General features: G+C 49.7%; 1 protein-coding gene across 2 annotated transcripts in view; it reads left to right on the forward strand.

The window, feature by feature from the left end:
* Positions 1-13867: 13867 nt before the first annotated feature.
* LOC140396583 (protein mono-ADP-ribosyltransferase PARP12-like) overlaps positions 13868-15593 on the forward strand; it is a 101077-nt gene continuing 99351 nt past the window's right edge. For both annotated transcript variants that reach the window (XM_072485370.1, XM_072485371.1), the window contains exon 1: positions 13868-14260. In XM_072485370.1, the coding sequence (XP_072341471.1) occupies positions 13926-14260 (335 nt within the window). In that variant the 5' untranslated portion in view covers positions 13868-13925. The remainder of the gene's footprint in view (positions 14261-15593) is intronic.

Here is a 15593-nt window from a genome sequence, read left to right on the forward strand (position 1 = left end):
TCGTGTGTTTTTGCATCAGCCATGATCTATTCCTGTCATGCTCTTCATGTTTAAGCCACATTATGCACCTGAAGCAGAGTCATCTGTTTGAAATTGGCTTGTTAACGCCACAACTGTTGTACCTGCAGCATTGCATTTACATTTGCTGCAGCTTGATCCATTTAACATAAATGCATCTAATCTTCATTGGAGACAAGTGGTGAGGGTAGTTGGAGATTGGGAATCTTGCTCCTGGATTCAATATAGTCAAGCCATGAGTTCATGTGGATGCCCTACACAATGCCATGGATTGGATTGGATTTGTTTATTGTCACGTGTACCGAGGTACAGTGAAAAGTATTTTTCTGCGAGCAGCTCAACAGATCATTAAGTACATGAGAAGAAAAGGGAATAAAAGAAAATACATAATAGGGCAACACAACATATACAATGTAACTACATAAGCACTGACATCGGATGAAGCATACAGGGTGTGTTAAATCAGTCCATAAGAGGGTCGTTTATGAGGCTGGACTCATTTGAGCAGTAAAGGAGATGTCGCAAACGTTTAAGATAATGGCCTCCATATTAATTCTGGAAATTACTTCACCATTTGAGCCAACATGAAATACTGTTGGTGAAGCTTCACTTGATGCGCCTCCCTATTTAATACCTTCCCAGACAGGTGATACTGCTGTCAGATGTTTCAACAATAACATGTAATTATCAACCAACATTATTGTTGAATTAAACATCCGAAAATGCTTAAAAAACACGAAAACTGGAATTCAACTGAAAGTGAATTAGAATTAAGCAAAATCTTGGTTTTAAGCACAGTGGCCAATATCCATACAATCCCTCCAGAGCAGAAGGGCCATTCAGCTCATCGAGTCTGCACCGACCCTCTGAAAGAGCTCCCTATCTAGGGCCACTCCCCCGCCCTATCCCCATAACGCCACCCAACCTGCACATCTTTGGACACGATGCAATTCAGCATGGCCCAGCCATCTAATGTTTTGTTCATTTACAGGATGTGGACGTCACTGGTTTGGCCAGCAATTATTGCCCATCCCTAGTTGTCCTTCAGAAGGTAGCGGTGAGTTGGCTTCTCGAACCACTGCAGTCCTTGAGGTTGTTGGCACATCACTGTGCTGTTGGGGAAGGAGTTCCAGGATGTTGCCCAGTGACAGTGAAGGAACGGCAATATATTTCCAAGTCAGGGTGATGAGTGACTTGGAGGAGAACCTTTAGGTGGTGGGGTTCCCAGGTATCTGCTGCTCTTCGCCTTCAATACGGTAGTGGTCGTGGGTTTGGAAGGAGCAATGGTGAGTTACTGCAGTGCATCTTGTATATAGTACGCACTGTCGGTGCTGGAGGGTTTGAATGTTTGGAAGGAGGGGCAATCGAGTGGGGCTGCTTTGTCCTGGATGGTGTTGAACTTCTTGACTGTTGTTGGAGCTTCACTCATCCAGGCAAGTGGAGAGTATTCCATTACCCTCCTGACTTGTGCCTTGTAGATGGTGGACAGGCTTGGGGGGGGGGGGTCAGGAGGTGAGTTACATGCCGTGGATTCCTAGTCTGACCTGTCCTGGTAGCGACAGTATTAATATGGTTAGTGCAGTTCAGTTTCTGATCAATGGTAACCCCCAGGATGTTGATTGAGGGGAATTCAGCGATGGTAATGCCATTGAATGTCAAGGGGTAATGGTTAGAACCTCTCTTGTAGGAGAGGCTCATTACCTGGCACTTGTGTGGCACGAATGTAACTTGTCAACCCAAGCCTGGATATTGTCCAGGTCTTAAGCATTTGGCCATGGACTGCTTTATAATCCGAAGAGCCGCTGGTACACGGGTCACTGTTACTGAAGTAGCATAGAATATGGCGGTGGAATTTCAGCTGTAACCATTCAATCCTCACCCCTCATTTTGGGAAAGATTATTTAAAACACTTAGATTTCTCAACTTTGGAAGAGATCTGTCATCTATGAGGCAAATTGTGCCTCACAGTTTAAAGGCCTGCTCTTGGCCTTAACAGGAAATGTTCCTGTGTGGTGGGGGGGTGTTGGTGGAAGGGAAAAAAACAGACCATGTAGCTCCTTTTACTTAACTGGAAACAAGCTGGGAAGAGGGGGAGGGGGGGGGGGGGATGCTGTCAAGGGAATCCTGTCCCTACACTTGGAATGCCAGTTGCTGGTTAATGCCAGGGATGGATGTTTGGAGTACAAAGGGTGGAAGAATAAAGCAGAACAGGAGCTAGTTTCTAGGTTGAGACTAAAGAGGGACCAGGACGAGGAACGCTGCTTTGATGTGTTCCTGGAGATATAATCGCATGGCATTTGGTCATGTAGATTTGTCCATTGTTTCCAAATGTTATTGCATTTATCTTTTTTGAGTGTTTGAATATTACTGAATAAAATTAGACTTTATTTAGCAATAAGGTGAATAACATAATTTATAAATCCAGAAATGGATAAGTATTGTTTTTGTTTCTGCAGCATAGGCCGTAATGCGAAAGAGCAATAAATGCTGGTTTTGTCAGCAATGATCTCATCACATGAATGAAAGGAATGTTGGAATATTACAGATGAGGTTTTCAGAGCCGGTTGCTGGATATTGATTGGCCTGAAATTTCCTTCGTGAAATAATAATCTTTTATTGTCACAAGTAGGCTTACATTAACACTGCAATGAAGTTACTGTGAAAAGCTCCTAGTCGCCACGTTCCGGCACCTGTTCGGGTACATGGAGGGGGAATTCAGAATGTCCAATTAACGTAACGGGTTTGCACATTCTCTCCGTGTCTGCGTGGGTTTCACCCCCACAACCCAAAGATGTGCAGGGTAGGTGGATTGGCCACGCTAAATTGCCCCTTAATTGGAAAAAATGAATTGGGTACTCTAAATTTAAAAAAAATGTTTGGGATTGGTGGGTCCTTGGCAGCGTGGATTAGAAGTTGGCTAAGAGATAAGTAACAGAGATTCGGTATAGATGGGTATTTCTCAGACTGGAGACGAGTTGAAAGTGGTGTTCCCCAGGGTTCCGTGTTGGGACCCTTGCATTTTCAAATCTATATAAATGATTTAGAAGTGGCTGTTGACATTTGCAGCTGATGCTAAGCTAAGCGCAGGAGAATAATGAAGTGTGAGGGTGATGCTGAGCGACTTCAGAGGGACACTGTCAAGTTGGCCAAATGGGCAGACACAACTTTGAGGGGAGTACAGGAGCAGAGGGACCTCGGGGTTCATAGAACATACAGTGCAGAAGTAGGCCATTCCAAAGGGGCTGGTTTAGCACACTGGTCCAAATCACTGGCTTTTAAAACAGACCAAGGCAGGCCAGCAGCACGGTTCAATTCCCGTACCAGCCTCCCCGAGCAGGCGTCGGAATGTGGCGACTAGGGGCTTTTCACAGTAACTTCATTTGAAACCTACTTCTGACAAGTGCTTTTCATTTCATTCGGCCCATCGAGTCTGCACCGACCCACTTAAGCCCTCACCTCCACCCTATTCCCGTAACCCAATAACCCCTCCTAACCTCCTGGTCACTAAGGGCAATTTATCATGGCCAATCCACCTAACCTGCACGTCTTTGGGCTGTGGGAGGAAACCGGAGCACCCGGAGGAAACCCACACAGACACGGGGAGAACGTGCAGACTCCGCACAGACAGTGACCCTAGCCGGGAATCAAACCTGGGACCCTGGAGCTGTGAAGCAACTGTGCTAACCACTGAGCTATCGTACTGCCCTTGTTCAGTGCATAATTCTCTGAAGGTGGCCAGGCAAGTTGAAACAGTTGTTAAGAAGGCTTATAGCATCCTTGTACATTTGGAGTATTGTCAGGAACGAATAGACACGCAAGCAGGATTTTCACATCTTTCACTTAGCTTCAGCTCGTTAGCTGCATCCAGGCCTAGCTGGGCAGGTTCTGCTCGAGTGTTTTGTTGTGACTGGGCTATCACTGAAAATTTAAAAATCAACTTTTGTCATTTGTATCATTTAAAAAGCAGGGCTTACAGGGCTAAATCGCTGGCTTTGCAAGCAGGCCAGCAGCACGGTTCAATTCCCGTAACAGCCTCCCCGAACAGGCGCCGGAATGTGGCGACTAGGGGCTTTTCACAGTAACTTCATTGAAGCCTACTTGTGACAATAAGCGATTTTCATTTATCGTAAAAGTGATTCAGCATTTACTGTTAAAATTGTCGATCACGCTATCCAACACTAGGTGACACTGTAGCTCTCAAACGTATATTGTCTACAATGTTCTGCTTGTTTACAGGTACATTGTCAAGTTACAAAAATTTAAATTTCATTTTGAATTCATAACATCTGATTTTTCTTCCCATTCAATTTTCTATCCAATTCTTCTGCCAATATGTTTTCTCAATGCCCTTCCTGCTCTGTCCTTGAACCTCGATGCCTATTGTAGGGTTTTGGCCTTACACAAAGGCAAACCAACTGAAAACAGAAGGCGCTCTCTGGTGCGTTTTCCCTGCTGCCCTCGTTAGGGATCGTAACCCTCTTGCGTTTGGCAGGAATCTCTCAGAATGGACACTGACTGTCCTGCTCTGCGGCCAATTTACAACACAATCAGCACCTTATCAGCAGAACATTGAGAATTTTTTTACAAAAAAAAAAGTGCTGAAGGGACGGAGTTCCCCAGGAATTAAATCTACCAACGATGAAGGAATACCGGTAGTTCTCTGTTAGGATGATGTGTGACGTGGAGTGCAACTTGCTACCTTTTTTCTTGCAGCAGTTTTACTGTTGTCAGCATTCATCAATATTGGTTAATTTGTTTTGAATAATGTACGCCGAAGTTGAATAAACTTGCATCAAGTATTTGAATTGGATATAAGCCGATTATAAATTGATTTTAATATCAATATCTTCAGATTTATGGCTGTTTATTTACAAGAACCACATATGGCTCTCTCACGGTGATGTCTGTTCTGTGTTCTCTTCTCGTCAGTCTTCTTCCTTCATTATAGTTTCCTCGAGACAGCATCCAACGATAAATGCAGGTTTGCAATTTTTGAGGCCCTTCTGATCTCGCATGAGTTATGGGGAGAGGTTGGGGCCTCTTATCTCTTAGCCATCTTTTAATCCACGTTGCCAAGGACCCAACATGCATTACCTCACAATAGTTCACGAGGAACGCCCCCCCCCACCCCTCGCCATGCCCCCTGGGCACTAACCAGACACTTTCCCCAGGCATTGCCTGCTGATAAAGCCCAGGTACTGGGGGGTGCAGTGCGTGGGTGGTTCCCAGGCATGGTCCTCTCCCCACCCCCCCACCCCCCCGAGCGACACTTTCCATAGAATTTACAGTGCAAAAGGAGGCCATTCGGCCTATCAAGTCTGCACCAGCCCTTGGAAAGAGCACTCTACTTAAGCCCACACCTCCACCCTGTTCTTGTAACCCAGTGATCCCACCTAACCCTTTGGAAACTAAGGGGCAATTTGTCATGGCCAATCCACCTAACCTGCACATCTTTGGACTGTGGGAGGAAACCCATGTAGACACGGGGGGAGCGTGCAGATTTCGCACAGACAGCGACCCAAGACCAAAATTGAACCCGTGTCCCTGGAACAGTGAGGCAGCAGTGCTAGCCACTGTGCTACAGTGCCGCCCTAATTCACCTGAGAGTCACCTGAGTTTTGGGAGATCAGCTCACCAGGTACCTGCCGTGAGAGACCAGAGGAGCTCCTTCTGGGGCTGGTTTAGCAGAGTGGGCTGAACAGCTGGCTTTGAATGCAGAATAATGCCAGCAGCGAGGGCTCAATTCCCGTACCAGCCTCTCTGAACAGGTGTCGGAATGTGGCGACTAGGGGCTTTTCACAGTAACTTAATTGAAGCCTACTTGTGACAATAAGCGATTATTATTATTATTCACGTCGATGTGAATGGACTTTCTAACCAGGGCGAGGATTCAGGCATAGAGGCCTGATAATGATATGATAGTGTATGCAAATAATGTTCTCAACATTGAACTTAGGGAAATGTGTTGCGTCGCCTTCGGGGGCGGGGGGGGGGGGGGGGGGGGGGGGGAGCTAATGACGGCAATTAAGTTAGTGTGAAATACGAATTGGACTTCTCACAAAATTCTCTCAGTGCTAACCACTGCGCCACCGTGCTGCTCCATGAGGCAGCAGTGCTAACCACTGCGCCACCGTGCCACCCCGTGAGGCAGCAGTGCTAACCCCTGTGCCACCGTGCTGCTCCATGAGGCAGCAGTGCTAACCACTGCGCCACCGTGCTGCTCCATGAGGCAGCAGTGCTAACCACTGTGCCTCCCTTTTGAATATTTTTAAGGCAGACCTGGATAAATTGTTGAACAGCAAGGAGGTGAAAGATTATCTGCGATAGGCGGGATTAGTGGAATTACAATCGGATGAGCCATGGTCTTATTGAATGGTGGACCAGGCTCGAGGGGTGGACTGCTGCCCCGAATTCCTATCCACGTAGCATTGTAAAAGCGGTAAGGATTCCTCATGTCACTCTTCCTAGCAAAGTCCATCCCAATTTGCTAATATGGGTACAGACTTCCTTCAATGTACACAAGGCTCAACCTGAGTGAGCGTTCTTCCCACTGAACCTTTCCCCGGAGCAGTCCGACTATCTGAAGAAAACTGACAATGTTAGAATTCTTCCAATTCTTTGTAATGTCTGACAGGATCAACATCCACTTCGAACTGTGTTGAAATGGGCCCAGATTAATTTCACATCGGATCCCAAATACAAGTAGAGTGGAGACTTTTACCCCATCTGCCAAGGTGAGGTTTAAACCCAGGCCTTGGACGATCAGTATTAAAAAGAAATTACCAGGGGGGAAAGCTTTTGTTTTAATCCACAAATCAGGTTAGCGTCTTGATTAGCAGGCTCTCCATTATTTGGAAGGAATTTGTTTATGCTCATTTTACAAAGAAGAATCATGTTGCATTGTGGTTGAAGAATGTTGCATACAACCTCCAGGTAACCTCCCCACATTCTTAACCTGGCATACCTACCGGGAGAGCTTCACAGCTGAAAATCTGAAACATATAAACTGAAAGAAGAAAGCTAAAACGTGTATTTCCCCTACTGGAAGGTTTCCTGCTGTTTCAGCTTTTTGAAAACCTGATATTTAGCTGTATAATATTTCCTCAGCTAAGCTTGTTGTTCACAGCACAGCGGAACATACTGAGATTGAAAGAAAGAACTTGGAATTATATAGTTGCGTCACCTCAGAACATCCCAAAGCACTTTGCAGCCAACGATAATAATCTTCATTTTCACAAGTAGGCTGACAATGAGGTTACTGTGAAAAGCCCCGAGCCGCCACATTCTGCCGTCTGTTCGGGTACACAAAGGGAGAATTTAGAATGTCCAAATTATCTATCAGCACGTCTTTCAGGACTTGCGGGAGGAAACTGGAGCACACGGGGAGAACGTGCAGTCTCCGCAAAGACAGTGACCCAGCCGGGAATCAAACCTGGGACCCTGGCGCTGTGAAGCCACAGTGCTAACCACCGTGCCACCGTGCTGCTCCATGAGGCAGCAGATTTTCATTTCATTTCATCAAGGCTTTATTACACAGAGATTTGTGGCCTCCTACAGCTGCCGCCGAAATGGCTGCAGCTCGGTGACCTCACACATTTATACTCCGCCTACTGGGCGGAGCCAGCAGGCAGGGATCTCCCCCCGTACCTGTAGTACAGGAGCCTTACCGTATTACATCTCATGTGTGTACTATATGCAAACAGTGGTTAATTACGGGCATAGGGCCTACATCCGCCAGCGCCTCTCAGAAGGGGCAACGCTTGACCTCGCGTCGACCAAGAAACTAGCGCTCCCGCGCAACGTACTGGCTTATGCCCCCGACCGCATGGCCCACCCCTCCTGGGCATCGTGGACGGTAGCCTCCCGCAATGTAAAGCGTACGCCCCTGACCGCACGGCGACCCCATCCTGGACATCGTGGACCCCACCAGTGACCGCCCCCAGCCGACCCCAAGGGGACAAAGTGCTATTTCTGCGGGCAGACAGGGCACCCCCGCCAGTGCTGCCCGGTGCGGAGCGCACTCTGTAAGGCCTGCGGGAAGAAAGGACATTTTGCTGCGGTGTGCCAGGCCCGGTCGATCGCCGCTGTAACCAACCCCATTGTTCCTGCGCCCCCACATGCGACCCGTGGGCGCCAACATCGTCCCCTCATCAGACCTCGTGCCGCCCGTGGGTGCCGCCATCTTGAACACCGCCCGCCATGTGCGCCCTGTGGGCGCCGCCATCTTCGGCGCCATTTTGGACGGCGCCTCAGGACCCCTGCTCGTCGGGCACCTCATTGGGCCACTCATCGCCCGCAACCGCCGCCGACCAGCCCGGGCCCACCACACCAGCCGCAGCTCGCCCCCATCACGCTCCACCAGTCCCGGCCACACAACCGCGACAACGACGGTGAAAGTCGATGGCCACAAGACACCTTGCCTTCTTGACTCCGGGAGCACGGAGAGCTTCATCCACCCCGATACGGTAAGGCACTGCACCCTCGCGGTACACCCGATTAACCAGAGAATCTCCCTGGCCTCCGGATCTCACTCCGTGGAGATCAGGGGTACTGCATCGCCACCCTCACCGTCCAGGGCGTAGAGTTCAGCAACTTCCCCAACCTCTGTGCAGCCTTGCTACTCGGCCTGGACTTCCAGTGCAACCTCCAGAGCCTAACTCTGAAATTCGGCGGGCCCCTACCACCCCTTACTGTCTGCGGCCTCACGATCCTTAAGGTCAACCCGCCTTCTCTATTTGCGAACCGCACCCCGGATTGCAAACCGTCGCCACTAGGAGCAGACGGTACAGTGCCCAAGACAGACCTTCATCAGGTCTGAGGTCCAGCGGCTACTGCGGGAAGGCATCATCGAGGCCAGCAACAGCCCCTGGAGAGCCCAAGTGGTAGTTGTAAAGACTGGGGAGAAACACAGGATGGTCGTGGACTACAGGCAGACCATCAATCGGTACACGCAGCTCGGCGCGTACCCCCTCCCACGCATATCAGAAATGGTCAATCAGATTGCACAGAACCGGGTCTTCTCGACAGTGGACCTGAAAACCACCTACCACCAGCTCCCCATCCGCAAGGCGAACCGCCCGTACACTGGGTTCGAGGCAGACGGCCGCCTTTACCATTTCCTTAGGGTTCCCTTCGGCGTCACTAATTGGGTCTCGGTCTTCCAACGGGAGATGGACCGAATGGTTGACCGGTACGGACTCCGGGCCACCTTCCCGTACCTGGATAATGTCACCACCTGTGGCCATGACCAGCAGGACCACGACACCAGCCTTTCCAAATTTCTCCACACCGCCAAACTCTTGAACCTAACGTATAACAAGGAGAAGTGTGTGTTCAGCACCAACCGCTTAGCCATCTGATGCACTATCAATTATGACGAGACGAGAGTAGAGAGTAATCGAGGCGTTATTACACAGAGATGTGTGGCCTCCGACAGCTGCTGCCGAAATAGCTGCAGTTCGGAGAGCACACACATTTATACTGAATCTGAAGAGATAGGAGAGGTCTTGAACGAGTACTTTTCTTCTGTATTTACAAATGAGAGGGGCGATATTGTTGGAGAGGACAGTGTGAAACAGATTGGTAAGCTCGAGGAAATACTTGTTAGGAAGGAAGATGTGTTGGGCATTTTGAAAAACTTGAGGATAGACAAGTCCCCCGGGCCTGACAGGATATATCCAAGGATTCTATGGGAAGCAAGAGATGAAATTGCAGAGCCGTTGGCAATGATCTTTTCGTCCTCACTGTCAACAGGGGTGGTACCAGGGGATTGGAGAGTGGCGAATGTCGTGCCCCTGTTCAAAAAAGGGACTAGGGATAACCCTGGGAATTACAGGCCAGTTAGTCTTACTTCGGTGGTAGGCAAAGTAATGGAAAGGGTACTGAAGGATAGGATTTCTGAGCATCTGGAAAGACACTGCTTGATTAGGGATAGTCAGCACGGATTTGTGAGGGGTAGGTCTTGCCTTACAAGTCTTATTGAATTCTTTGAGGAGGTGACCAAGCATGTGGATGAAGGCAAAGCACTGGATGTAGTGTACATGGATTTTAGTAAGGCATTTGATAAGGTTCCCCATGGGAGGCTTCTGCAGAAAGTAAGGAGGCATGTGATAGTGGGAACTTTGGCCAGTTGGATAATGAACTGGCTAACCGATAGAAGTCAGAGAGTGGCGGTGGATGGCAAATATTCAGCCTGGATCCCAGTTACCAGTGGCGTACCGCAGGGATCAGTTCTGGGTCCTCTGCTGTTTGTGATTTTCATTAATGACTTGGATGAGGGAGTTGAAGGGTGGGTCAGTAAATTTGCAGTCGATACGAAGATTGGTGGAGTTGTGGATAGTAAGGAGGGCTGTTGTCGGCTGCAAAGAGACATAGATAGGATGCAGAGCTGGGCTGAGAAGTGGCAGATGGAGTTTAACCCTGAAAAGTGTGAGGTTGTCCATTTTGGAAGGACAAATATGAATGCGGAATACAGGGTTAACGGTAGAGTTCTTGGCAATGTGGAGGAGCAGAGAGATCTTGGGGTCTATGTTCATGCATCTTTGAAAGTTGTCACTCAAGTGGATAGAGCTGTGAAGAAGGCCTATGGTGTGCTAGCATTCATTAACATAGGGATTGAATTTAAGAGCCGTGAGGTGATGATGCAGCTGTACAAAACTTTGGTAAGGCCACATTTGGAGTACTGTGTACAGTTCTGGTCGCCTCATTTTAGGAAGGATGTGGAAGCTTTGGAAAAGGTGCAAAGGAGATTTACCAGGATGTTGCCTGGAATGGAGAGTAGGTCTTACGATGAAAGGTTGAGGGTGCTAGGCCTTTTCTCATTAGAACGGAGAAGGATGAGGGGCGACTTGATAGAGGTTTATAAGATGATCAGGGGAATAGATAGAGTAGACAGTCAGAGACTTTTTCCCCGGGTGGAACAAACCATTACAAGGGGACATAAATTTAAGGTGAATGGTGGAAGATATAGGGGGGATATCAGAGGTAGGTTCTTTACCCAGAGAGTAGTGGGGGCATGGAATGCACTGCCTGTGGAAGTAGTTGAGTCGGAAACATTAGGGACCTTCAAGCAGCTATTGGATAGGTACATGGATTACGGTAGAATGATATAGTGCAGATTAATTTGTTCTTAAGGGCAGCACGGTAGCATTGTGGATAGCACAATTGCTTCACAGCTCCAGGGTCCCAGGTTCGATTCCGGCTTGGGTCACTGTCTGTGCGGAGTCTGCACATCCTCCCCGTGTCTGCGTGGGTTTCCTCCGGGTGCTCCGGTTTCCTCCCACAGTCCAAAGATGTGCAGGTTGGGTGGATTGGCCATGATAAATTGCCCTTAGTGTCCAAAATTGTCCTTAGTGTTGGGTGGAGGTGTTGACTTTGGGTAGGGTGCTCTTTCCAAGAGCCGGTGCAGACTCGATGCGCCGAATGGCCTCCTTCTGCACTGTAAATTCAATGATAGTCTATGATTAATCTAGGACAAAGCTTCGGCACAACATCGTGGGCCGAAGGGCCTGTTCTGTGCTGTATTTTTCTATGTTCTGTGTTCTATGTTCTATGTTGTATGTTCTATGTTGTATGTTGTATATATACTCCGCTTACTGGGCAGAGCCAGCAGGCAGGGATCTACCCCCGCACCTGTAGTACAGGGGCCTTACCGTAATAGTAAAGACGGCCGTTCGCTTCAAACGCGGTGATGCCCTTCCCGCAGTAGTCGCTGGACCTCAGACCTGATGAAGGTCTGTCTTGGGCACTGTACCGTCTGCTCCTGGTGGTGACGGTTTGCAATCCGGGGTGAGGTTCGCAAACAGGGAAGATGGGTCGACCTTAAGGATCCTGAGGCCGCAGACAGTAAGGGGTGGTAGTGGCCCGCCGAATTTCAGTTAGACTTTGGAGGTTGCACTGGAAGTCCAGGCCGAGTAGCAAGGCTGCACAGAGGTTGGGGAGGACGTAGAATCGGACGTTGCTGAACTCTACGCCCTGGACGGTGAGGGTGGCGATGCAGTACCCCCTGATCTCCACGGAGTGAGATCCGTAGGCCAGGGAGGTTCTCTGGTTAATCGGGTGTACCGCGAGGGTGCAGTGCCTTACCGTATCGGGGTGGGTGAAGCTCTCCGTGCTCCCGGAGTCAAGAAGGCAAGGTGTCTTGTGGCCATCGACTTTCACCGTCGTTGTCGCGGTTGTGTGGCCGGGACTGGTGGAGCGTGACGGGGGCGAGCTGCGGCTGGTGTGGTGGGCCCGGGCTGGTCGGCGGCGGTTGCGGGCGATGAGTGGCCCAATGAGGTGCCCGACGAGCAGGGGTCCTGAGGCGCCGTCCAAAATGGCGCCGAAGATGGCGGCGCCCACAGGGCGCACATGGCGGGCTGTGTTCAAGATGGCGGCGCCCACGGGCCGCACGTGGTCTGAGGCGAGGAAGATGGCGGTGCCCATTGGCCGCACGCGGGGAGTGCAGGGACAATAGCAGCGATTGAGCGGGTCTGGCACACTGCAGCAAAATGTCCTTTCTTGCTGCAGGTCTCGCCGAGCGCGCTCCGCGCCAGGCAGCACTTCTGGGGGCGTTTTGTCTGTCCGCAGAAGTAGCACTTGGGCACCCCTGGGTTGGCTGGCTGCCGCGCGGCCCAGGCGTGGGGTTGGCTGGGGGCGGTCGCTGATGGCGTCCACGATGGGGTGGCCGCTGGCGGGGTCCACGATGCCCAGGAGGGGTGGGCCATGCGGTCGGGGGCATACGCCTGTACGTTGCGTGGGAGCGCTAGTTTCTTGATCGCCACGAGGTCGAGCGTACCCCCTTCTAAGAGGCGCTGGCGGATGTACGCCGACCTTATGCCCGTAACAAAAGCGTCCCTAATTAGGAGTTCGGAATGTTCAACGGCCGAAACTGCCTGGCAATCGCAGTTCCTCGCCAGGGCGTGCAGCACGCCAGAAACCTTCCAATGACTCACCGGGGAGCTGTTACCGCGTGGACAGGAGGTGTCTGGTGTAGAGTTTGTTGATCGGCCGGGTGTAGTTCTCTTTCAGAAGCGCCACGGCCTCAGTGTAGTTGGGCGCGTCCCGGATAAGAGGAATATATTGGAGCTCAACCGTGTGTACAGGATCTGGAGTTTCTGTGCCTCTGAGGGTTGTTCTGTCACTGATCCGATGTAGGCTTCAAAGCAAGCTAGCCAGTGGTCGTAGGCCGACGTGGCGTTGTCTGCTTGAGGGTGCAGCTGCAGGCGATCTGGCTTGATGCGAAGGTCCATCGCTGTAATATCTCTGCGTAATAAATTGAGGCACTATCAATTATGACGAGACGAGAGTAGAGAGTAATCGAGGCTTTATTACACAGAGATGTGTGGCCTCCTGCAGCTTCTGCCGAAATGGCTGCAGCTCGGTGAGCACACACATTTATACTCCGCCTACTGGGCGGAGCCAGCAGGCAGGGATCTACCCCCATACCTGTAGTACAGGAACCTTACCGTATTACACCTCATATGTGTACTATATACAAACAGTGGTGACTACCACACACGGTTGATCATCCAACTCAGTAGCCTAATCCTCCCCCCCCCCCAATATCCTTTGACCCCCTTCGCCCCCAGGTGCTTTCAGATGTTTGGCTGCTTGGGTTTGTGCAGGAAATGTCTTGGCCAGTGATCAGGCTCGGGTAAATATAGGCTGGTTGTGCAGTGCCAATGTGAACTTGCCACTACAGCAATCAGCGATATTAAGGGATTTGGAATTAACTTAATTCTGACTAAATCAATGTATATTTGTCTCCTATGGTGATTGCCAAACCTGTTCCACCGCTTACCTGTAGTCATGCTCTGTTGTTCTGAGAAAGGCATAGCTTAAGTTTCAGTTTCATTTCCTGAATTCTCAGCCTGTACATTGGGAAAGATCGTCTTACTGTCAGCAGCCAAAAAGTCACACGGGCAGAAATGTCTCTGCCAAAGCTCTCTCACGGCATCATCAAGATTCTCTGTTCTAATAATGGATCGATGTATTACAAGGATCTCCACAGAAAACTCTCTGGCAGCAATGCAGTGTCTGACATGCAACTGACCATGATTCTGAGAAACTCCGATCTTTTTACCATCGTCCAAGGAACAGGGAGGAAAGCAGTGGGACCCGAGCTGACATCGGACACTCAAGTCATTGCCAGCAGCACCATCAGGGTCTGCAAAGATTACCCAAACAAGAAGTGTGGAGATTGTGGCCAGCTTCATCTCTGCAGATTTTTCATTTTTGGCAACTGCAAATATGCAGAAGAAAGGTAATATTCAGCTCATTACAAATAACAGCAATTACTGAATCAATGTGAGACACTGTTAAGAACTAAGATAATAGAAACCTGAAGTCAAGAGGCAAGATTTAAGCTACTATTTATAAAAAATGTTAGTCGCCTTTGTCTATCCCATTGTCATTGTAAACAATCTATTTGTTCCTTGTGTCCATGAAGTGTAGATTAGAAGGGATATATTGCTCAGTTGTTGCAGCAAACTTTACACCCAGGAGAGCTTCAGCACATCTCCCACCTCACAAATGGGGTGTAGGTTTTCCAATATTTCCTGAAAGTCCCTCCTGGTGTTGATTGGTCTCTGTGCTGGGAGCCCGACAGCCACTTATGTAGGGAGAGGAAATGTCTAGGTCATAGAGAGGAACCCCAGGAGGTTTTCGCACCCGCCGTTCTGATCACCTAACGTCTGTTATTGCATTTACATTCCAAACTGTTCAGTTTTGATTGTGGGTTTCCTGCGTGCGATTCTGACCTCGGGTGATTGTCTGCGTGGGTTTCCTCCGGGTGCTCCAGTTTCCTCCCGCAGTCCAGAGATGTGCAGGTTAGAAATTGGCCATGCTAAATTGCCCTTAGTGTCCAAAGGCGGGGTGGGGTTGTGGGAATGGGGCGCAGGATTGGGCTCGGTAGCAAGGGACCGGCGCAGACTCAATGGGCCAAATTACGTCCATCAGCACTGCAGGGATTCTATGATTCCTCCCACAGTCCAAAGATGTGCAGGTTAAGGTGGATTTGGGCAGCATGGTAGCGCAGTGGTTGGCACAGTTGCTTCACGGCTCCAGGATCTCAGGTTTGATTCCCGGCTTGGGTCACTGTCTGTGCGGAGTCTGCACGTTCTCCTCGTGTGTGCGTGGGTTTCCTCCCACAGTCCAAATATGTGCGGGTTAGGTGGATTGGCCGTGATAAATTGTGAAAGTGTCCGAAAACGTTAAGTGGGGTTACTGGGTTACGGGGAAAGGGTGGATGCGTGGGCTTGGGTAGGGTGCTCTTTCCAAGGGCCGGTGCAGACTCAATGGGCCGAATGGCCTCCTTCACCACTGTAAATTCTATGATAAATTGCCCCTTAGTGTACAGGGATGTGCAGGTTAGGTGGGGCTATTAGGTTATGGGGATGGGGTGGGAATTGGGCCTAGGTGGGGGGCTCGTTCAGAGGGTCGGTACAGACTCAATGGGCCGAATGGCCTCCTTCTGCACTATTGGAATTCTATGGTTCAGCAGCTATTGTGCAAAAAGTTCCAAAAACCAGGAAAGCTCTAGTAAGTAGACAAAAAGAGAAGTGAAGGGAAAGAGTCCCAGGGAGCAAACAAACATG

The sequence above is a fragment of the Scyliorhinus torazame genome, chromosome 19, assembly GCF_047496885.1.
Source record: "Scyliorhinus torazame isolate Kashiwa2021f chromosome 19, sScyTor2.1, whole genome shotgun sequence".
NCBI classification, from domain to species: domain Eukaryota; kingdom Metazoa; phylum Chordata; class Chondrichthyes; order Carcharhiniformes; family Scyliorhinidae; genus Scyliorhinus; species Scyliorhinus torazame.